The sequence below is a fragment of the Ochlerotatus camptorhynchus genome, unplaced genomic scaffold (genome assembly GCF_037179485.1).
Source record: "Ochlerotatus camptorhynchus isolate MF236.1 unplaced genomic scaffold, CSIRO-AGI_Acam_v1.1 ptg000146l, whole genome shotgun sequence".
NCBI classification, from domain to species: domain Eukaryota; kingdom Metazoa; phylum Arthropoda; class Insecta; order Diptera; family Culicidae; genus Ochlerotatus; species Ochlerotatus camptorhynchus.
The window spans coordinates 468,848-492,441 of NW_027040636.1; the positions used below are offsets into that span (position 1 = coordinate 468,848).

The 23,594-nt window shown below is 42.3% G+C and overlaps 2 protein-coding genes across 2 annotated transcripts; one reads left to right on the plus strand and one right to left on the minus strand.

The window, feature by feature from the left end:
* Positions 1 to 4,715: 4,715 nt before the first annotated feature.
* Positions 4,716 to 9,392, minus strand: LOC135700938 (uncharacterized). The gene is made up of 2 exons (XM_065221607.1): positions 8,183 to 9,392; positions 4,716 to 8,127 (listed from the first exon to the last, which is right to left on the minus strand). The coding sequence occupies exons 1-2, from the start codon at positions 9,368 to 9,370 to the stop codon at positions 5,248 to 5,250; spliced, it is 4,068 nt and encodes a 1,355-aa protein (XP_065077679.1). The 5' UTR covers positions 9,371 to 9,392; the 3' UTR covers positions 4,716 to 5,247.
* Positions 9,393 to 16,187: 6,795 nt separating this feature from the next.
* Cdk5 (Cyclin-dependent kinase 5) lies at positions 16,188 to 17,402 on the plus strand. The gene is made up of 4 exons (XM_065221704.1): positions 16,188 to 16,281; positions 16,340 to 16,540; positions 16,594 to 17,146; positions 17,213 to 17,402. The coding sequence occupies exons 2-4, from the start codon at positions 16,373 to 16,375 to the stop codon at positions 17,359 to 17,361; spliced, it is 870 nt and encodes a 289-aa protein (XP_065077776.1). The 5' UTR covers positions 16,188 to 16,281; positions 16,340 to 16,372; the 3' UTR covers positions 17,362 to 17,402.
* The last annotated feature ends 6,192 nt before the right edge of the window (positions 17,403 to 23,594 follow it).

Genomic DNA, 23,594 nt, shown 5'->3' on the forward strand with positions numbered 1-23,594 from the left:
GGATTCTACCGAAATTTGGGTAGTTTTGAAATAGCGTGTAGGTTCAGTTTTGACAGATCTGGGATGATTCTACCCAAATTTTGTAAGTTTTGAAATAACGTGTAGATCGTGTTAAAAAAAGTAAAGGGTTGTGTCCTAGACACGACCGCAGTATGACGTAGAACCACACAAAATTGATGTTTTTCATGCATTTTTGACTATTATACTTTATCTTAAAATTTTCAAGTATTTCAATGTTTCGGTTATGGTTGACTCAAAACAATTTACACATTTTTCTTGACAAATATCCATGTGAAATTCCACATGATTTTCATTTGACCGCACTGTAGTCAATTATACTGAAACCATAATGGATGTGACGATATTTACCATGGTATTAATGAAAACAAATGTTTTCTACAAAATGGTACTCATTACAATGCTCTTCGTTTCTGTGTACGTTCTCGCATGTCGCGTTTGATGTTATTGTGCGTTGAATACTTATATCATTGGCAATTTTGATATTAGTTTTTGGAATTTCGTGACTTAGCAGTAGATTAAAATTGCATTGGATAATCATACTGCTCTTGAGAAAATTTGCAGCAGAAAACCATGTAAATAAAATGTAAAACAATTGCTTGTTGTATTTTTTTTAGTTCGTCAATGCATATCGGTGATGATGAATGGCCATCATTGGAGGAGGCATTGGAAGCGGAAAGGAAGATAACAGCTTCCTTGTCTTCAAAGTTGAAGAAATCTCGAGCCAGGAACAAAAAGCTAAGGACTACGTCTAACATCGGTTTTCCACGGCACCGGTACCTCGTTGTTGCCACCGTCTTCAGAAGCTTTACGTTTCACCGTGGCCCTCTCGGTGGCCCTTGATTGATTGCACGCCCTTGCGATGCTATGGATCTGAGAGGTCCTAATAAATGCATCATCAGAACTCCATTCAGAATGCCAACACTGGAATCGATTTTGGCAGAGTTGAATGGAGCAACTGTTTTCTCGACCCTCGATTTATCGAGTGCCTTCTTCCATGTAGTTCTGGATGAGAAATCTCGTCATCTCACCAATTTTTTTGCGGGCAATGGTACCTACAGGTTCAAAAGACTTCCCTTTGGCTTGTGCAACGCACCAGACATCTTCCAGGAAATCTGTCAAACTATTATCCTGTCTGGTTGCTCTGGAGTTCGAAACTATCTAGACGATATCCTCGTTCATGGAAAGACGCAGGAAGAACATGACAAAAATTTACAGATGGTGCTCCTCCGTCTTCATGAGCACAATGTTAGTCTCAATAGCGAAAAATGCGTTTTCGGAAAACATTCGGTCAAATTCTTGGGATTCAACCTGTCAAGCGAGGGTCTCAAAATAGAGGATGAAAAACTTAAAGCCATCAAAAGCTTTCGCAGACCGGAATCACAAGCTGAGGTCAAGAGTTTTTTGGGCCTGATCAACTTCGTGGAGCGGTTTATTTTACGAAGAGCAGAGAAGACGGAGCGGTTAAGAGAGCTTGCGAAATCAGATGATTTTTATTGGACAGACGGGGAAGAGGACGAATTCCGGTTCCTTAAGGAAGAAGCCTTATGTTCAGTTATCAAATTGGGTTATTTCTCCAGTACAGATGAGACAGATCTTTTTGTGGATGCTTCCCCTATAGGACTCGGAGCCGTGCTGGTACAGTACAACAGCGAAAGTACGCCAAGAATAATCTCTTGTGCTTCAAAAGCACTGACCGATGTAGAAAAGAGGTACCCACAAACTCAAAAGGAGGCCTTAGCTATCGTGTGGGGGGTAGAGAGATTCTCTTTTTACTTAACTAGTAAATCCTTTTCCATCAGAACGGATTCGGAGGCGAATGAGTTTATTTTCGGAGAAGGCAGGAAAGCTAGTAAACGGGCTGTTTCAAGGGCGGAAGCATGGGCACTGAGATTGCAATCATTTGATTTCAGTATGAAGCGGGTTCCGGGTCATTTGAACGTTGCCGATGCTCTTTCAAGGCTGATAGATAAAACGCAATCGGATGCCCCATTTGACGAGAGCAATGATAAACATTTGCTGTATGCTCTTGATGCTGGTTCAATGAACATATCGTGGAAAGATATAGAACAGGATTCAGAAACCGATGCTGAGCTGCTGGAAGTTAGGGAAGCATTAGCTTCCAAGACCTGGCCAGGTCATCTTCGACAATACGAGCAACAACGTAAATACCTTCGGACAATGGGACCGACGATTTTTAAAGATGACAAGATCGTTCTTCCAGAAAGGCTTCGTCTTCGGGCTTTAGAAGCTGCCCATCAAGGCCATTTGGGCTGTGCTGCGATGAAACGAATCATTCGTGAGTATTTCTGGTGGCCGGGTATCGGCAAAGCGGTCGAACAGTTCGTGGAATCCTGTAAAACCTGCCTGATTATTTCAAGAAGAAATCCTCCTATTCCTCTTTCATGCCGCAGTCTTCCGGAAGGACCATGGGAAATCTTACAAATTGATTTCCTCACAGTACGTGGATGTGGCACTGGAGAGTTCCTGGTAGTAGTTGACACCTTTTCCAGGTTTCTGTCGGTCGTGGAGATCCGAAGCATAGATGCGAGAAGTACAAATGCGGCTCTGATGAAAATTTTCGCAACATGGGGTCTCCCGATGATCATCCAAAGCGACAACGGGCCGCCATTCCGCTGCACGGAATTTATAGATCAATGGGAAGAGAAAGGGGTAAGAGTACGCAAGTCAATTCCTCTCAGTGCCCAGTCTAACGGAGCAGTCGAACGCCAAAATCAGGGGGTCCTGAAAGCCCTGGTAGGGAGTAAGGAGGATGGAGTTAACTGGAGAATTGCTCTGGATCGATACGTTCATGTGCATAATACAATAAAGCCTCATTCCAGACTGGGAATAACACCCTTTGAGCTTTTGGTGGGTTGGAGGTACCGAGGAGCATTTCCGGCCCTATGGGAGTCAAAGTCCATTAAAGAAGTAGACGAGTCGGACGTACGAGAAAAGGATGGGTTGGCGAAACTCATAAGCAAAAGCTACGCAGACAAGCATAGAGGAGCCAAGCCCTCCAATATTAAAGCGGGAGACAAGGTAGTGGTTGCAATTTCAAGGAAAAGTAAAATGGAACCGTTGTTTTCAAGGGAAAGATACACTGTTTTGACTCGTGACGGTGCAAAGGTGGTTATTCGCAGCGAAGGAGGAGTTCAGTATGCTCGTAACGTGCAGGACGTAAAGCACGCACCCAGGCTATCACGTTCGGTAGACGGTGAGGTCGAAGATACTCAAGATTCGGAGAAAGATGATGTTGTCACTAAAACAGTGGACGACTATGATGAAGAGCAGGCAAAAAATATCGATAGCAGCCTTCGGGAATCTGTCAAGGAAGGGATGGCTTCGTTGGAACCTAACAGACCAAAAAGGTGCATCAAGAAACCTGAAAGGTACAGGGATATTTTCGCATACAGTGTTTTTGATTGAAATTGTTCCAGATTAATGTTAATAAAAATTGAATGGGCACTGTGAAGACAATTTTTAATGGTAAACTTTTTCTTTACTTCTTAATTCATCCTACCTTATCGTATCTTACTTCATTCCCCTGTTGTTCCTTGTTATCTTCATTGACTTTCGAAAACAGGAACTGATTGAATTCAATTGATTGAAGATCGTTAGTATAGGTACTTATATTTATGAACGATAACAGCCAAACGAAACGTCAAGAAGTGTAGCACCGATTCGAATCAGCAAACTTAAAGAGTGAGTATGTTTATATATCCCATTTCGATCGATTTTCTGTATAAATTTGAATAATTACATCATGCTTTGCTTACGGAGAAGAATGCAATCTTCAACGAATTAGTAGTATACAGAAAGTTCTGAAATTTAACCGCCAATATATCACATAATTTGGGTGGTAGTTAAATCTCAGATCCAAGAAATGTCGCCCCTCAAGTGGTGGGAGGGTCATTTTTGTGGTGTGGTAAGTGTCTGAGGACCGTGGTTTCTTACTAAATTTAACATTACAGAAGAAAAAGGAAAGTGCCTTATCACCATAGTAATTGGCTCGTGTACCCTTTTGACATTTGAAGTTCCTCATGGGGAGGATGATGCTAGCTATTGCGGAAGTTTACATTATTTTCTCAAAGTGGTACAAATATTTAGTTTAAACTTTTCCCTATACCTAGAACTATCATTTAATACACAAAGATGGTGCTTTGTATGTATTAGTCATCAAAACAGTCCATACTAATTTGAGAGTACAGGAGAAGGAGGATGTAGGGATTATAGTAGTCAATAATGATTAATTTGGAAAAACGGTACGCTTTCGTAAAAAAAGTTGCTTTTGCACTTAAAAATTGCTACAACAAACTGTTTAGTCTAATTGCTAAAAAAAAAAAAAAAAAAGTTCGTTTGGTTGATAGAATTCAAAATATATTGCAACATAAGTATTTGGATTTGTATGTTTATGCCAATATACAGTTTATGGCTAAAGGTACCGAATCCCGTACGGTGGCTAACTGTCATGAAACGTCGAAGAAAAGAGAAGAAATGACGAGAGGGAGAGAAAGAGAGAGGAATAGCATTAGAGCTTCGTGTCGACGATGGTTCGACCCGATAATCAGTTTGGAAAATACTTTTCAAGAGTGTGGACGCATGTAAAGGATGCTGAGCTACGCGGAGTGCAGTCGCAGCCACAGTGCCGGAATTCACGACAATGGCAGAATCCACTCAGAAGTACACATGAAATTTACACGCAAATGAATAGTATGTGTGGTCACGCATGGTTTTTATATGTACATATATTAAGTATGTGGCCGACACATAGATATTGATTTGTTGATCACGTTGCAACAACTCATGTGTGGGACACATAAAAACAATATTTGAAATTTTGTTAGTGTTCAATGTTGGTTCAAGTATTTTTCCTGGAATGTAATAAATTATGAAAGTTCAAATGTATGGTCCTAAACAAGCCGTTACATATTTTGATGTAGACACTGGTAACTATTTGAATTTCCATTATATGCAATTAAGTTTTAAAATCAACTCTTTTAATTTTATTTGTGGCCCTTAAAAGGGCCGTTTGATGTTGTGGTTCCGAAAGAACCGTTGGGTGATGTTGATATTCGTCCCTTCTAGGATGTGCTTGGGCCTAATAGTTCGTCATTTGTTGATTGAAGTCACACGATGATCTTCTAATCATCGGTTGGATGAAGTCCTGTCCTAGAAGAGTAGTCTAATTAATATTGGTGGAGTTTGGTTTTGTAAAACGCACTGTGTTCAAATCTTCAGTATTGACAGTATCGGTCTGTGGTATGTGAAATAAGAACAGTATCTCTTGCATTCCGCACGAATGTTCCGGATGAACATCAAGTCAAGACACGAACCACCAAGAGTGGTCGCTTGCGTGGGATCAGTGGCAAGAGTCAATCGAAGGTGCCTCTTCATGAACTCAATGAAACCGGAGTTCTCTGACTTGGACACATCGATGTTGAAATCTCCGGTAACAATCATAGGCATGGTACATCTGGCGTATGTCATCAAGGTACGTGCAATGAAATACTCCTTCTGTTTCATCGTAGTGCCTGTTGAAAATATATAGTTTATTTGACAAATAGTTGCGTTTCCCCTAATGAAACCTTTACTTGGCATAATGTACACCGATACCAGCAATGTTGGAGTGCCCATTATAACAATTTCAGCAGCACAGATATCGCCGTAGCTATCAGCCACTCGGAGTTGCTCGTCGTACTGCTCACTAAGCCTCTCGATCGCGTGAGAACTGGCCATGGTAGATGCGGTGATTTTTTCGTAGATGGCTACACCTCCTGCTCGCATATTCGGTCGCTTAAACTGAACGATACAGTTGAAGCCGTCAATTTCAATAAGCGATTCATTGTCCTGCCATGTTTCGCTCAAGGCCAGTAGTTCTACGCTAGTAAGTATGCGGTCGGTAGCAATGTCCAAGGAGTGCGCTTGGAGGCTTTGGACATTTACACTCATTAGCGTACAGGCATTTCCACAAGCCTCTATTGCACCCATGATCTCGTCGCCAAGTGTCTGCAATCGGTGGTTCACTAAACGTTGCGTTTCGCTACGCAACTCTACCATTTTTGGGGCCTTGCTGCCTTTGGCATGATGGAACTTGCATACATTGGCGGAGTTTGTCAAATAGAGACCTTCGAGAGACTTAACTCGGGATAGACCAACATACACCAGCTGCTGATCTTGGCTCTTGTCATAACCGTAAACTATTTCATTGAATGTGCCTCCTTGCGACTTATGAACGGTGAGCGCGCTTGCACTGACTACTGGAAACTGGATACGCTTGCACTTGATGCTACCACTGAGCTTGATGTTGGCCGATCGCCTGGAGATGGGGGTCCAATCAGGTCGCAATATTCCGGGTTTCGAGTATACCGTCGGTCGTGATTTAATTCTCAAAGCCGCACCAATTGCCACGCTGTCGAATTTGAGCCACAGTTTGATAATACTCTGTTGAGGATCATCTTCGTTATGCTCTACGTATTGCAGTTCACCAATCGCTCCATTGACTATACCATCTTCAACGTCGACGTTCGTGGTGACCATGTACGGCATTCCCACTACGAGGCGTACCATGTAAGGCAAGCAACCGGTCTCGACCACACTCATCTTGTACAGCTTTATGCGAGAGCTGGCCAGCTGCTCGACATTGCTGTACCCTACGAATGCATCCTCAGCTGTACAATCCAGCCCATCAAGATCTGTTAATGCTTCGCAATTGTACCGTTCAACGTCAACATTTCGGTGGAAGAGTCGTACTGCGCTCGGCACGTTTTGTTTACACCATTCGGTAGTGCGGAATCGGCTCTCAATCAGTCCGGTTTCTTCTACGGTGAGTTGTTCGCCGTTGCCAATCTTTGTGAGTACGGTAGAAAATTCTATATCGGTCTGTCGCATAACTCTAACCAACGGGAAGAAATCTAGAGACTGCCACAGAACGGCACCGTGCATAGAATTTGCGCATGGCTTATAAACGGGCCGTGCATTCACAGGTGGTAGCTGACGCAAGTCCCCACAGAAAATGATGTTCATTCCCCCGAAAGGATCGTCATAATTTCCGGTGATACTCTGAAGACGAGCGTGAATGGTGTTTAGCACGTCCGCACCAACCATGCTTACTTCATCTACTATTATTGCCTTGATATTGGCGAATGCGTTACGGTACAGTTGCAGGGATTCGAAGCTGAGACTAGCGTTGTTTCTACGTGCCATGGTGATGCGGAACGCTGAATGAACTGTCGTCCCATTTATAGCAACCGCTGCTTTTCCCGTCGAAGCACATGCAACATAGGCGTTATTCTGTGAGTTTTGCGCCTGACCAAAGCGGTTGAACGTCTCCATCAAGATGCGCAGCGTGAACGTCTTACCACAACCTGCAGGGCCCGTGAAGAAGATCTGGAGCGGTTTATTATTGTCGTTGAAATTGTGTAGTCCGTCAATCACTTGCAAGACCAAATCTCGCTGCTCCGCATTGGTAGCTCGTACCATGGCACAAAAATCTTGCTTCGACATTACATTCGTACGTTGTTTGATAACTGATGACAAAGTACCGATGGGCAGATGTGTGATGTCGTCGTTATTCGGATCCATGGCAATCGTTCGAACAAATTCATCGTGTTTATCGCTGGCCACATTCTGCTGTTCGTTGGCCTCATCCTCAGCGCACATGCGGAGATACTCCTGTACTGTATGTTCCAGGTCCAGGTCAGTGGAATATTCCTTGCACTTCCTCAGGATGTCAGCCTCATTATGGTCATACAACTCAAGGAACTTGTTTTCATCAAGAACATCACACAACTCATTTCTGAATGGCAAGAACAGAAGAACCATCTCACGCTTGTACTCCACCAATTCGTTCATGCTGTAAGCACACCACCGCAAAACGCGAGGTCTGGCGCGGAGCTTGTACGTGTTGGCCCTTCTCTCCTTCGTATAGTGAGCCGCGAAATCTGCTAAGCATACATCATCCAGCCCTACACGAACTTCGTACTTTTGAATAATGTTCAGTGTCCACACATCGGTTGACTCGTCTTCGATGCCCTCCTCATCCATCTGCTGAGAACGTTTCCGAGATTTTATACGTTCGTGTGGCCACATTGTCGGAAGAAAGTCCACCTGTAAATGTAGATATTTTGAGACTTCTCTTAGAAATAAGAAACAACAAATTTACCTTTCGACTAGCTTCCGACATCGGCTGGCGAAGTAAATACCAGGCGGCCTCTTGCGCAGACATCTCCACGGAGTTTAGCATCTTAATGCTCACCTTCTTCAGCAGTGCCGTATAATCTTGATCCGGATACTCTTCCTGCAGTTTAACGAGGTCACGGTGTAGGCTGCTTATGCCTCTATTTGTCTTGTTGACATATTCAACGACATACGCAGCACACGAGAATGCTTCCGGGATGAACTGGAGGTCCATGTTTGATCGAAGGACGTTGGCAATCCACGGGTTGAACGGGTTTGTCCATAACTCTGTCATCGACCGTTTGAGCATGATAGTTGGACGATTTATTGAGGCGCGGATAACATCTAGATAGTAGTCGTATGTGCAGTTGCAGTCGTCGAGAAAGTGCTCGAACGTCTCGAACACTTTAGTCTCCAGAACTTCTTTTATCTTGGCAGAACATCGTTTCAGCTGCTCGCGGCGACCATCGTCAGCGGGTATCGGCAACAATACCCGCGTCTGATCCATTGGCCAGTATGGAATATTGAAACGGCATCGCTTCTCATTCCGTTTGAAGCAGGTGAAGGTATGCTTGTGCACCTGGTTGCTGTAGTTCTCAGACAAATCAGTAGCGCGAACGGAGCATAGGTTGTCGATGAGATTTACTGTGGCGGGCATGCTCTCCGAGACCACCTCACACGGATCACCAGCTAGCCATATAAGTATGTGGGCATGAGGACTACCGCGATGTTGGAACTCGATGCGCTTGAAGTAGTCCACCACGCGATACTGCCCGAACGGACTATATCTCGGCGATTGCAACAGCTGCATGATTATGTCAACAAGCTTGTTGAAATAAATGCAGCATGTCACCGGATCCTGATTCACTAGCGTTGCTCGCTGTAGTGCCGTTAGTTGCTGCATAACGTCTTGTAATTCGTTGTTGCTGCGCCCGTCTGACAGCCTTTGCAGCGTTTGAAGCAAATGAGTCCATTTGGTTTCACTGGCGCTCAAGGTGAGAAACATTGTTGGTTTCCCCAGCTGCCGAATCATTGCAAACAGATCGCGTTTGCGCTGCTGCCAGTACTGAACCGAGTTCGGTATGGACTTTAGAAACGACAAGTTCCGATCGATACATTTTTCCAAGAATTCCTTGTCGCTCAACATGGCACGCGTGATGTTTGCTGTTGCCATGCATTTAAACGTACACTGGAGTCCCTCGGAAACGCGCAGGCGGAGTATCTTCATTGCCATGTACAACAAATGTTGAGGCTTAGCACCTCGTCGATCACGGCGCCTTAGTTCGCTGGTAGCCATCATAAATGGTGTTACACGTACATCCGGATTGAATGTCCTTGGAAAACCAAAATAAATGTCCGGGAATGAAAGCTCTTCGGCGTGTTCGTCATATATGATGGATAGTGGAACTTTGTTCTGGGCCGGGGCTATCTCCAGACACTTATCCTCGTTCCATAAAAGGGTGTGCTGCTGTCCAATCAGCAATTCGACGTCGTGATCGATGTCAATGGTCTCCAATTCCACTGAATTATTCTCCAGATGCGATGCGTTGGATCTAGGTCCTGAGTCGATGATATTCAGTTCGTCTTCGCTGAAGGTTATTTTGTATCGACGGTACAATGGAGTGGTCACCAGATGCTGTAGCCAGACTTTAATGGTTCCTTTCTTCACAAACCCAGATAGGTAATTGGATTTGTGAATGAGGTGCTTTTTGATGCAAACATTGAAAGCCCTGTCATCCTCCAACTGTCGCGGTAGTTTTTTCACCATCTGATCCACATCCACTGGAACGTTGATCACCTGACCGATGATGCCGTAACTGCCTACAATGTAAGATCGATGTTAGGAATCTCTCCTAAAATCCAATTCAACAATAAACCACATACCTGCCGCGAAACGCAGGCGCCGAATTTGCATAAAAGGTAGCCGTGGTGAAATTAATCGTTCTGTAATCGGGTCCAGTGGTGGAAGAGGTGGATTTGATGGATACTCCGGGTAACTAAAGCCGTTCGACACAGCTAAAGTTGGCACTTTACCGCGTTTCAGGCTACTGCGACAAGTCTGACAAGCAGACAAATCTCTCACGTTAATGTTGACGTTACACAAAACTTCGGCTTCAGCGATGGTGATTGGTTTCAAGTCATTCAAAAACCACAGCCTGTCACACACGCCACACACGGAACCGAATTGATTATTAACAAGTCGCTTGTTAAATTCTCGTGTAGCCCCCTCCAAATTTGGCTCAAAACGTTCTGTAAATTATTACATTCATACACACAAAAAATAAAAATTGTTCCTTCAAAAATAATGCATTTTCAAATTAAAAGTCTCCCAACTTTGGTTGTTTCAACTACGACAATATTTAACATGAAAGCATTATTGTTATTTTAAAAGTTTGTCTTTCACTTTATACTTGTTATTTTAAAAAGGCATATTTTCAAAATGAAAATTGTTAAACTGTCAAAAATACCATTGACTAAATGTTGGGTTGTTTCGTTTTTTCGTGCACCACAGCCATCACAAGTGAAAAAAAAAAACCGAGGAAAAAATCTACCAGTTTGATTTACTTAAATGTAGTTTAAAATATTAAAATACATATGAATTCGCATGTTCAGTGGAGTGCAGTGCGAGCATATGGAAGTGCTGGAATCAGGTTTGGCCAAGAGTAGGAAGCTTATTTCGGAATGTGCAACTGGAGTTGAATAATAGGTAAGTTACGTTGGGGTTAGCTTTTAAAGGTGAAATATTTAAAGGTGGTCTTATCTTGTTGCAGATATTGACTCGTTTCTTGAAAGTACGAAGCACTTTGCACCATCTTCGGTGTTGACACCACAGAAGCCACTACGGATGCCATTGACGGTAGTTTCACCGGGAAAGCATTCCTCTAGCCGATCCGATGTATCCTCCGGAGCGAGAATTGCAAGAACTGACAAAGGAATGTTATTAGAAGTATCCGGCGCTCAGCTTGGAAAATATGAAACGGTACATCGAAGGAATATCGGAGTCTATAAAACCTGCGAAAAATATCGTAGTATATAAAACCTTCTCTTGGACCTGGAGTACTTCCCTAAAGATTACGAGTGACTGGGATATCAATAAATATATATTAATTAAATTATAATAAAAACATTATGAATTAAAAAAACTGATATTAATATTTTATAGAATTTAAAATGAAAATTATGTGTTATAATATTAAAATTGCATATTTTTAAACTGAATTTTTATTATTTCAAACGCAAAATTACCCCTCTTATTTCATTCATACCAAACTTTCAAGCCCAAAAGCATGATTTTAATTTAAAAAATCCACTTTTAATTTCAACCCAGTCGAGCTTTTCTTTTGACAGTAGAACAATTTATTTTGAAAGTTTCAACTTTTAAAAACAGTGACCAGGCAACTTTTGATTAGAAAGTTGTCTGACTTTTGTTTTGAATGCTAATGACTTTCTACCAAAAAGAACCAATGCAAACTTTTAATTCTACCAATGGTTTTTTTAATTTTATTAGCGATAATTTTTTGTGTGTAGCAACTTGAGAATTTAAAACCCGTACCGGTTACTCACCCTGGCTTGAAAGCCCAAGAGATGGCATGTCAAGCTGCTCACTACGAACAGAGCAAGAAGGAATCATTTCTGAAACTCACGACAATTCATGTTAGCATAATCAGACCACCGTTCATCTTACGCATGAGATAATGTATTTAAATTTAATGTAATGGTTAAGAATTGACAGAATGTTCCCTACATATCTACATTATTGAACTATTTTGATGTAATCAATAAGCACTAAATTCAAAATCGACTACAATAGGAACTGACACTATTTCGTCACACATTTTTTGTTGATTTGCACAACAGTATAATACACAAAAACGCCATGCATGTTGTGGGATAAAACAATTCGCAAAAAATACGCTATTTTTTCAGTCCCTCCATCATTAGTTTTGAATTAGGTCTCTGAAGCAGAGAAGAGAGTGAAGTTTGCATTTTATGATAATGCAACAGGCAATTCAGTGCCAACATTTCAAAGTGGCGTAGTTGATTTTGTAAAAAATGGCTTTAGCTGTCGATTTCTCGCATCTTAAAGCTCACTCTTTCAAAATAACAATGCTAGATGGTAGAGGAAACATTCTTCTACCTATTGGTGTCATTATTTTTCATGATTGAGCTTTTATTCGCGAGAAATCGATGGCTAAAGCCATTGTTTACAAATGAAATTACGCCCCTTTGAAATGTTGGCACTGAATTGTTTTCCTTATACGGTACTTTCAATATTGAACAAAAATTTTGTTTGTTCATACTTGTCAGCGAAGTAGGGTAGGAAGGGGTATAACGATCATACGGGGTTCAAGCACCTATGTTTTCTCCAATTTGAAGGACAATCCTAACATGAAATTAGCATGCATCATTAATATGTACTTAACAGCGTGGTTGTAGAATGATGCAAAATAGAATACTTTGACTTTTCTCAAATCAAACGTTTGGTTTCCAATAAGTAGCTTCTTAGTTCAACATTAATTGAGCTTGGAGAAGAAGTTTCTTAGACATTCTTGGACTAAATTAGCGCCGGTAAAAATAGGTCCAACATTCATTAACCTACCTTAAATTTCGAACGTATGCGGTTCCAAAGGTTATTGCGCATTTCACCCCAAAGTGGACTATAAAGTGCGTTTTCATTTATTAAGTCTGACCAAAGTGCGAGTTTCCATATAATTATATTGGTGTCTTCAGTGCACTTATCCATTATGATGTAAGCAATAAGTTCTTCGAACACGATTAGACCGAAACGTGCACTTTTATCACACTTTTTGGGGCAGTCTAGTTTTAGATGTAATCAGCAATACAAATTAATTTTAATTTCCTACCTCGAGTTGAAGGACCTTCTCCAGCGTCCCAATCAGTTGATGGTGCCGCATTACCTATCACTGCTTCCATGTTGGCTTTATAACACCGAACACTCTCTGCAGCGGTCTTGGGTCGTTTCGGAGAACCATCTGCCTGACGATCCTTCGCACGCTTCCGGGAATTTCGCATGTATTTTGCAGCCATATGTTTCGACATGGCAATGAATTGCACTGTCAATTTCTCAATATTCGCTGAGAAGTATTAGTAGAACGCGAGTTCGGTTTAACAAAAGCACTTCTGAGTTATATTGCGTTAATTGAAATCAGTAGAGAAAGTTTCTCTATCTATGATGCAGGATATATGCATTTAGGTTAACATTCGACGTCCCCCCTTTTTTACATATTTTGCAGAAAAAATAAATCCGAAGTCCCTCCTTTTTTACATATTCTGCTCAAAACATACTTTCTAAGCCCCACAACTGACAGGATTTCCCGCCATTTTATTATGAAAGGGGGCGGGGCAGAACGTTTCTTTTGTGCAGAATATGTAAAATAGGATGGACTTTGGATGTTAATATAATTGCTTATATAGAGGCACCAGATATGTTTTACCGTCAGTTGTGTGTAATTCACCAACTGAATGTCATCAAACATATCTTCAAAGCAAATTTTTGTTCAAATTTTGTAAAGCATGGTTTTACTATTGATTGTGGTATGTTTAAAATTTATTTATCGGAAAAAAGGGATCGTCAAAGTCTGTCTCGCTTTCGGGTTATTTTTGTGGGGGGGGGGGGGGGGGGGTTAGGAGTGGTATTTGAGGGGAGGGTAATAAGGGTTTGATGGTGGAGAGAAGGGTAGGAGAGGTTTGAAGGTGGGGGGGGGGGGGGGTAGGAGAGGTTGTTAAAGGGGCGAGAGGTTGAGGGGGGGGGGGCGAGAGATTGTTGTGAAGGGCGGAGGGTTTACATTTTTGCCTTTCCTCATTGTGGTCACGCCGTGATCCACCTTAAGTCACTGATTTGGTCCTGCTTACTGCAGGACCAAGCGCCACGCCGTCCAAAGCGACAATGAGCAAAAGCATGACAGCAGCGCTGTTTTATATCTTTTCAGGTTCAGAACCTGATAGGATTTCCCGCAGTTTTTTATGAATGGGGCGGAGCAGAAAGTTTCTTTTGTGCAGAATATGTAAAATAGGATGGACTTTGGATGTTAATATAATTGCTTATATAGAGGCACCAGATAAGTTTTACCGTCAGTTGTATGTAATTCACCAACAGAATGTCATCAAACATGTCTTCAGAGCCATTTTATGTTCAAATTTGGTAAAACTTGGTTTTACTAATGATTGTGGTATGTTTAAAATTTATTTCCCGGAAAAAGGGATCGTCAAAGTCTGTCTCGCTTTCGGGTTATTTTTAGTGGGGGGGGGGGTAGGAGAGGTATTTGAGGGGAGGGGGTTTAGGAGACGTATTTGGGTTGGGGGGAGGGGGTTTTTAGGAGAGGTATTTGAGGGGGGGGGTAGGAAGGGTTTGATGGCGGAGAGAAGGGTAGGAGAGGTTTGAAGGTGGGGGGGGGGTAGGAGAGGTTTGAAGGTGGGGGGGGGGGGTAGGAGAGGTTGTTAAAGGGGCGAGAGGTTGTTGCGGGGGAGGGCGAGAGATTGTTGTGAAGGGCGGAGGGTTTACATTTTTGCTTTTCCTCATTGTGGTCACGCCGTGATCCACCTTAAGCCGCTGATTTGGTCCTGGTTGCTGCAGCACCAAGCGCCACGCCGTCCGAAGCGTTAATGAGCAGTGGCATGAGAGCAGCGCTGATTTATATCTTTTCAGGTTCAAGCAGAATGATGTGCAACCAAGTGGTATTCGTTTATGATGACTGGGTTTGGGAAAAAGGCTTATTTCATGAAATCAGTGATAAAATTATCATTTGTACATTTTCAAAAGTTTAATTACAGAAAAATTTGAAAAATATTTATTTCAACAGGTTCGTAATGTAATATCCTATCGATTGGCGTATTTGGATTTTAATTTCATCTATAAATGACAAAGTTACAAGCGTTCAAAACTAGAGTCGGTGTATAATGAGTCACGCCAAGAGTGAAGCCAAGTCTACCTATCGAACCGTCAAACCGGCTACCTATCGGGCAAAGTAAATAAACATTACGATGCTATGAAAGGTCCACGAAAGGTATTGCAATAAAATATAAAATATTATCGAAGAAATGAGCATAAACACGCAGTGAGCTTTAAATTGTCATGGGATACGTTCGGTAATGATCAGTAATGAGAATTTCTACTATTTTTTGTTAAGATAATTTGACAAAATCACTGATATAATGATTTACTACAGCCGCATTTTTTTTCTCTCGCTAGAAGTCATTTGAAGTTGTTGTAGAAGTCCTCTGTTGCCAAGTGAAAAGAATGGGAATCTTTCGAAAACCGTGATGCGAGTTCAACTGTTTTTCTCTTGGCGTGACTCATTATACACCGACTCTATTCAAAACCTAACACTCCTTCACCACACATATTTTTTGACTTGCACCCCAGTATAGTCGACAAAGACGTAGTTCTACGTCAAAAGAGTTCACGCTAACTTCTGCTTACTCACCAGGTGAGTCGATCGTACTCACTTTCGTCCGATGTATCGAGTTGTCAAAAATTGAGTAAACTAGAAATGTCAAACTGAGTAAAAGCCACTCAGTCAGCAAAATCCTGGACTTGGAAAAAATGCCAGTCATGTCGGAGGGAAAATGTTACTCAAAACCGGCTGAAATGCCTTCAGGTAAGTACGAATTGCTTAGAGAAACGGTGTTGAACCGTGTTTTGCTCCGGTAGAATGAATCCGAAGCAGGCAATTTCCATTTTCTTGAATGAAAATCAAAACAAAAACCCTCCCCGCAACTGAAAATACCGGCGAGTGGATTTGACTCAGTCTACGTGAGAACGTAGTTTACTCAAAAGTGAGTCAACATAAGGCTACTCAATTTTGAGTAGCCATACTTGCCGCTGAGATGAGTACCTTCGACTCAATTTTGAGTTGACCAGAATAAGCGTGTTGGCAACGCGGCTGTTGGTCAAGTAAAAGGAAGTGAAGCACGTTTGTTTCCTTTAGTGACATTCAGTCTGGCTGTGTCGATATAGTTTGTTGTTTGTTGGTGCCGAAAATTGAAGAAAATCCCGGTGTTTTTGAGCAATATTTGCGAAAAATTTCTTTGTAATATTAAAAAAACCGCTGCCTCAAAATTCAGGTACATTCTCATGTATAGCAATCATGAAAGATAACTTACATACTTTTCTCCAAATCAGGGTTTGGAGAAGATAACAGTAAAGCTACGGAAGATGCAAAAGTACGAGAAACTGGAGAAAATTGGTGAGGGTACGTATGGTACAGTATTTAAAGGAAAAAATCGCGATACTTTGGAAATTGTGGCCCTGAAAAGAGTCCGCCTAGATGAAGACGACGAAGGAGTTCCCAGCTCGGCTCTGCGAGAAATCTGTTTGTTAAAGGTATAAGTTTCAATTTGAGCATTTAGATTCCTCATCGCAGAATTCATTTCTAGGAACTAAAGCATAAGAATATTGTACGACTTTATGATGTTCTTCATTCGGATAAGAAGCTGACACTTGTTTTCGAACATTGCGATCAAGATCTTAAGAAATATTTCGATAGTCTCAACGGCGAGATTGACCCGGATGTGGTCAAAAGTTTCATGTACCAACTTTTGCGAGGGCTAGCTTTTTGTCATAGTCATAATGTCCTACATAGAGATCTTAAGCCGCAAAATTTGCTAATCAATAAGAATGGCGAACTGAAATTGGCCGATTTTGGACTTGCTAGAGCTTTTGGCATTCCTGTCAAATGTTACTCGGCTGAAGTTGTAACGTTATGGTACCGACCTCCAGATGTGCTGTTTGGAGCGAAACTATACACGACCAGCATTGACATGTGGTCAGCCGGGTGTATTTTTGCCGAATTAGCTAACGCTGGAAGGCCGCTTTTCCCCGGCTCCGATGTCGACGATCAGTTGAAACGAATCTTTAAACTTCTTGGCACACCAACAGAGGATACATGGCCAGGAATCACGCAGCTTTCAGACTATAAACCATTTCCCCGTGAGTGTAAAATTTTGTTTTTAGAGAAACATTTTTTTTTTTATTAATTTTGTATAAATTTTGCAGTTTACCCTCCAACAACTTCGTGGAGCCAGGTGGTGCCTCGGCTAAACTCCAAAGGCCGGGATCTACTGCAGAAATTGCTCATTTGCCGTCCCACACTGCGGCTTAGTGCAGAGCAAGCAATGGCGCATCCGTATTTTACGGAAAACTGAAAACGATTATAGCAGCTAAAATCGTTCCTTACGAGTACTAGCGGCAGCACCAAAAAGACAACCAAATGTGGCGAAGCATCATCAGCCACTACTACTATTACAATGGATACAATTGATGAGTAGACAAGGTAGTGGATTTTTTCCCCAGACGTTTTAAATTCATATGTTTCCTAGCAGGTAAGAGGTAAGTGTAAATTTTCATCTCATTAGTCAGAATAATAATTATAAGGTTGGTTTAATTAGTTTAAAATATTATGATTTTTATTAAAATGTATTGATGTTTTTTCGTGTCGTAGAATTTAGTTTAAAAATTCATCTGACACGTACTAATTTATCCTAGTATTATTTTTTCTCCAACATTATCCAACTTCGCAAATTGGTTAACGTATCAGCAAAACAATTAAGAAACTACTGTAAATGAATGTATACAAACTTCCCAAAAGCAAATGTATGAATTAATAGGACCAATGGAGACAAAAAGCTGAAGCCATTCCCATACCACAATGTTAGTCTTCTTAAACTGTATCACGTTAGTACCACGTATGCTGCCTATAATCGCATATCAGATCCATAATATGTATTTTTGCCAAGTGTGAGATAAACTACGGACATTGATCATGAAAAATGTAGTAATCGCATATCAGTCCCATCCTAAGATTCAATCGCCCATAGGTTAAGTTACTGAATTGGTGCTGATTTTTGTGTTGTCATATTTTTCGTTGATTAGCTTCAATGCTACTTGGAAAAAAATATTAATAAATTTACTATGACTTTTCAAATATTTACATGGGAATCGCCCTTCGTAACTTCGACTGTCGTTTCTTCAATACCTACTTTTTCCACATGGGACTGATATGCGATTATAGGCAGTATGTAAGATGATTCTAATGTAACTAAGGGGACTTTTTCAACGTTTATTCATAGAGTGCTGTGTACCATTATCATTCAAAATGCTGAAATGAAATAAAGTAAATTGATCTACATACAAACACTTAAATACTTTTTTCGTCAACATGATGACACGTATGTTGTTTTCACCGATTGTAGGGTAAGAGGGGCAAGATAGACCATCCACTTGCTTTATTTACTTGTTTGTCTTATCTGTCAACATCAACAGGCTAAATGTAGCCCTAATGCTGGTTTGAAAAAGCGCTAGCACACCAGCACAGATGTAAGTACTCCATTATCGTGTGTTTACACTTGTGCTTGTGTGCTGGTACTAGTGTACTAAAACTACTACAAAGTAGTTAGCATTGTGTAAACAGGGCGTCAGCTTCCACCAACATTAGATTTCAGGAACACCTAAAATTTTTGCTAATTGGTTGAGCTAATGATCTAGCGTAAGTATAAAAAGCTCATTGTGGGGTGTTTACACTTGTGCTAATGTAATAAAACTACACTAAAAAGTAGTCAGCAGCATGTAAACAGGGCGTCAGCATCTACATGACATCAGCATGAAATTTCAGGAGAATCTTCGCTCGTATGTGAGAGCAGGCTTGATGGAGCCTCGCTCGCGAGTTTGAGATGAGCCGAGCGTAGCATTTTCCTGAGGAGTAGAATGCCTACTGCCAAATCATTCCACTGAGCTTCAGAGCTTGCGAAGGAGAATAAAATTAGAGTGAGGTATACTGCCATTCATGTTCATCTTTTCTATCACACGCTCTTACTCTCACTCTGGGTGAACTCTGACCTTCTTGCATCGAACAAAAAAGTCATCCGGAGTCTCGAAAATCGTACCTCACGTCCAATCATCCTCTCGCTGAAGTTCACTCTCCCTCTCTCTCGAGGAGTTTTTGTTTACTTCTTCCATATTCCTGCCGCCACTCACTTGAGGTGAGAGCTGGCTACCCAACGAACAATTTGGGTTGATTAACAGCTGAATAAGCCATTTTTTAGCTGAAGAAGCTTATTTTTGCCTGAATAAGCTCTTATTTAACATTCAATGTTTGTTGGGTATAAAGGGTGATACGGTCAAAATTTGGTCAAGGGAAAACGCGTGTAAATCGGTGAAATCGTTTATTTAAAAAATCAAATTAAATTTCTTTTTCAAGTTCAATTAGTATAAAATTCAGGAAAAATATTCAGTTAGGCTTCCGCTTTTCCAAATCCGAATTGCCGGGCCTTACGCTTGACCCCTGCCATCAGATTTTTTACAGCCACCTTGTCCACCTTCTTCGCCGCAGAAAGCCAGTTTGCCTTGAACTGCTGCTCGCCCTTAGCAGTTTTTTTGGTCTTCTTTAGGTTCCGCTTGACAATAGCCCAGTATTTCTCAATTGGGCGGAGCTCTGGCGTGTTGGGAGGGTTCTTGTCCTTGGGAACCACCTGCACTCCTTGGCCTTTTTACCGTAATGGCAAGATGCCAAATCCAGCCAAAACAGTACGGAACAACCGTGTTTCTTCAGGAAAGGCAGCAGACGTTTATTCAAACACTCTTTCACGTAAATTTCTTGGTTGACAGTCCCGGAAGCTATGAAAATGCTGCTTTTCAAGCCACAGGTACAGATGGCTTGCCAAACCAGATATTTCTTTGCGAACTTTGACAGTTTCATGTGCTTGAAAACATCTGCTACCTTTCCCCTTCCTTTTGCCGTATAAAACTCCTGTCCCGGAAGCTGCTTGTAGTCAGCTTTGACGTAGGTTTCGTCGTCCATTACCACGCAGTCAAACTTCGTCAGCATCGTCGTGTACAGCCTCCGGGATCGCGCTTTGGCCGTCGTATTTTGTTTATCATCGCGATTTGGAGTCACTACCTTCTTGTAAGTCGATAGTCCGGCTCATTTTTTGGCTCGATGCACGGTTGTAGACGATACACCCAGCTTATTTGCGGCATCTCGGAGAGAGAGGTTAGGGTTTCGCTTGAAACTACCGGCAACTCTCTTTGTCGTCTCAGCGGCTTCCGGTTTTCGATTTCCCCCCGATCCAGACTTCCTGGCTGTCGACAAACGTTCCCCAAACACTTTAATTACATTTGTAACGGTTGATTTGGCAACTTTTAGCGATTTTGCCAACTTTGCGTGCGAGTAGCTCGGATTTTCGCGATGCGCGAGCAAAATTTTGATACGCTGCTCTTCTTGCTTGGACGGCATTTTGACAACTGAAGAGTGAATTCCAAAATCAAAATAGGAGCAACATTCTACACACACACACCTTCAAAATGAGGGGTGTTCAGGTTTTTTAAATCCAAAATTGAAAGAAATACGTCAAGTTGATATTGACCAAATTTTGACCGTATCACCCTTTACTCGCAAGACAAGAGTGTTTTAAAACCTCCAGTGAGTTTGAGGAGTTTCAGCAAGCCTGTGCGTATCGAAACAGCTTCTTCCCACCGTCTTAGCTGGCCGTACATCGAACTTTCCTGCCAGCTACCCTAATAAAAAATACCATACCCGAACGATAACCCAAATGATAGAACTATTCCACAAATGGTTTGGATGATATCCAGAACACGTCGTTAAGCAAAATAACCAAACAAATTTTATTAGAGTGATGAGTCACCTCCTGATCTTCGTCCGGATAGCGTTCATGCACGCGTGTTAAACACCTCCTGCTTTTGCTGTCGTGGAACCGCGCACTGAATAGGCGAGCTAGCCGGTGCTTTGTAATTCAGCTCTCGTCCGGATGAAGAATAAACACCTTCCCACTTCAATCTTGTTTGTTTCCATCAGGCTGGCGTCACGACTCAAACACTGGGGAACTAGACCAAAAGTATAGAAATCAAAAGAAAGGCCCTGCGTGCAACTGGGATTAGGTTCACGCTCGTTCAGCAGCACATTTCTAGATCTACTTCTTCTGAAGGCCTTCCTTACTTGGAGCTAAATAAGTCTGCTTTGACTGCTCCCCGGTAGTTTGTTTGGGCGAACGTACAACGTTTGTGGATTAGTGGCGCCGGAGCGTTATTACCTCTCACCCCAGCAGGAAGGGAAGGGAAGTAAAGCCGTTGGTCCCCGGTTCGTGAGTTCATTGGTCGATAGGTAGGGTCCAGGTGTGGGAGCTGCTTCCCTGGCGTCGGTAGCATTGGTGCTCAGCACGGAAAACAAGATCGACGAACGTTTGTGGATTGCGTCCGGTTTGCGAGCGGCTACAGAAAAGGGTAATTTAAGCCACTTTGTTGCAGGGTATTATGTGCTAACTACTAACATTGTTGAGTCTGTGGGACTCGATATAATTGGTGGTATATGAGCTGCGTGCACTCGCAGAACCTGCATTGAAAATGCGAACCTAAGACCACATTTAGATTTTTTCCTTTCCGGCTTAAATTGTTCACATACGTCCGTGTTCTGACTGAAAATCATTGCGACATTTCTCGCTGATATCACTCCCTCCCGTAGGCCATTCTTAAGCACCTTGCCGAAGGTGGGAGAGCTTAATCTCATGCTGTAGACCTGCATGGGACACCAAGTCAGTGACCCGAAGTGATAGTAAAGGGTGTCCCACATCAAATTGCATCACGGAAAATGACGCTGTAGAAAATTATCCATTGGATATTTTCTCTTGAAAATTTGAGTAGAAGTAGTTTAGAGTGTATTGTTTACACTGTATTATTATCGCTGTAAGTAAGTCGTAAGTCGTGTGGTTAAACGTTTCTATGAAACTCTGAGCATCGAACGGAAGGAGAAATGCGGTCATAATGGATATTCTATTAGTGATTAGGATCACAAGCGTGTCGTGCAAACGTTTAAACGGAATTCCAATGCTTCGGCCAGGGATTTGGCCAAAAAGTTGAATCTGTCCAAGGCTTTCGTTCAGAGAGCCAAGGACCGGGAAGGACTGCATACGTACAAAGTGCAGAAGGCTCCAAATCGTGACAAACAGCAAAATACGGTAGGATAGTCACGGGCCTGGAAATTGTACACCCAGATGCTTCATTGTCTCATCATGGATGATGAGACTTACGTCAAGGCGGACTTCCGGCAGCTTCCGGGGAGAGAGATGAACTAGCCTTCGGCTAAAAATCTCTTGCATAAAGATAAAAAAAAGCTTTCGGGGATACTGTTCTTCAACGCCCAGCACAAGTTTGATGTTCCGGAGGAAGTAAGGAAGCAGAAACTTTCAAAGTTTGCCAAGAAATCATGATTTAGCAAGCGATCTGCTCATGTGGCAAACGGAGTGTGCCATTCGTGACTACCGGGAATGTAGATCTACTTCAAGGAGTGTCTACAGAAGCTCCTGCTTACTCTGTTGGAGCAACACGAGGGCCGTACGATCTTCTGGTCGCTAATCTGCCCCTATTCAAATGTTGTCCTGGAGTGGTACGAAGCCAACGGGGTCACTTTCGTACCCAAGGACATAGGTAGAGGTAGAGTTTAAGGTCATCTGCGTAAGATAATCGTGGTCCCTCAATTACCAGATTCACGTCGTTGAAATAAATCAGGAAATTCAGCGGTCCCAGGTGACTACCCTGGGGTATGCCGGATGTGGCAGCGAACGTACGGGACTGGTGATCGCCAATGACAACAGTAAGATAGCGATCGGTGAGGTACGACTGAAACCATTGCAAAATGCAGCTGTGGATACCAAGCCTGTCCAGTTTAGCGATTGATATGCGGTGATTCAATTTATCGAAGGCAGCAGATAAGTCAGTATAAATGACATCCGTCTGAGCACGATCCGATGTTAGAGATGTAGGAAGTAAGGCACAGCAAGTTAGTGGCAGTGGAGCGACCAGCCATGAAACCATGCTGGTCGATACTAATATACGGCTTACAGTGAGCGAGTTACGGTTTCATAACAACGAGTTCGAACAATTTAGCACCAGCGCTAAGTGAAGTAATGCCACGGTAGTTGCCTACGTCCTGTTTGTTGCCTTTTTTATGTACTGGAAACATGTGCGCTAGCTTCCAACAGGATGGGAAAACACCGACGTCCACAGACCGTTGAAAAACGTGCAGCAGTGGAGACAACAAACTGTTCAAGTGCGTTTTGAGGAACGCCGATGGAATTCCGTCAGGACCCGGATTGTACGACGAGTTGAGTTTCGAGGAAGCCCTGAAAAACATCTCGGGATTGATGTCAATTCTGCTCATGGTTTGGCCAGAGAGTGGTACGTAACTGGCAGCCAGTGGGGCATGGTCGTCACTTAGTCTCTCGTCCGTGAAGACACTAGCAAAATTTTCAGAGAACAGCTGACAGATATCTTGCGTAGATGAGGCCACGTGACCATTATGTGTCATAGACGACGGCAGACCAGCTTCATGACGTTGTTCGTTGACAAACTTCCAAAACTGCTTGGGACG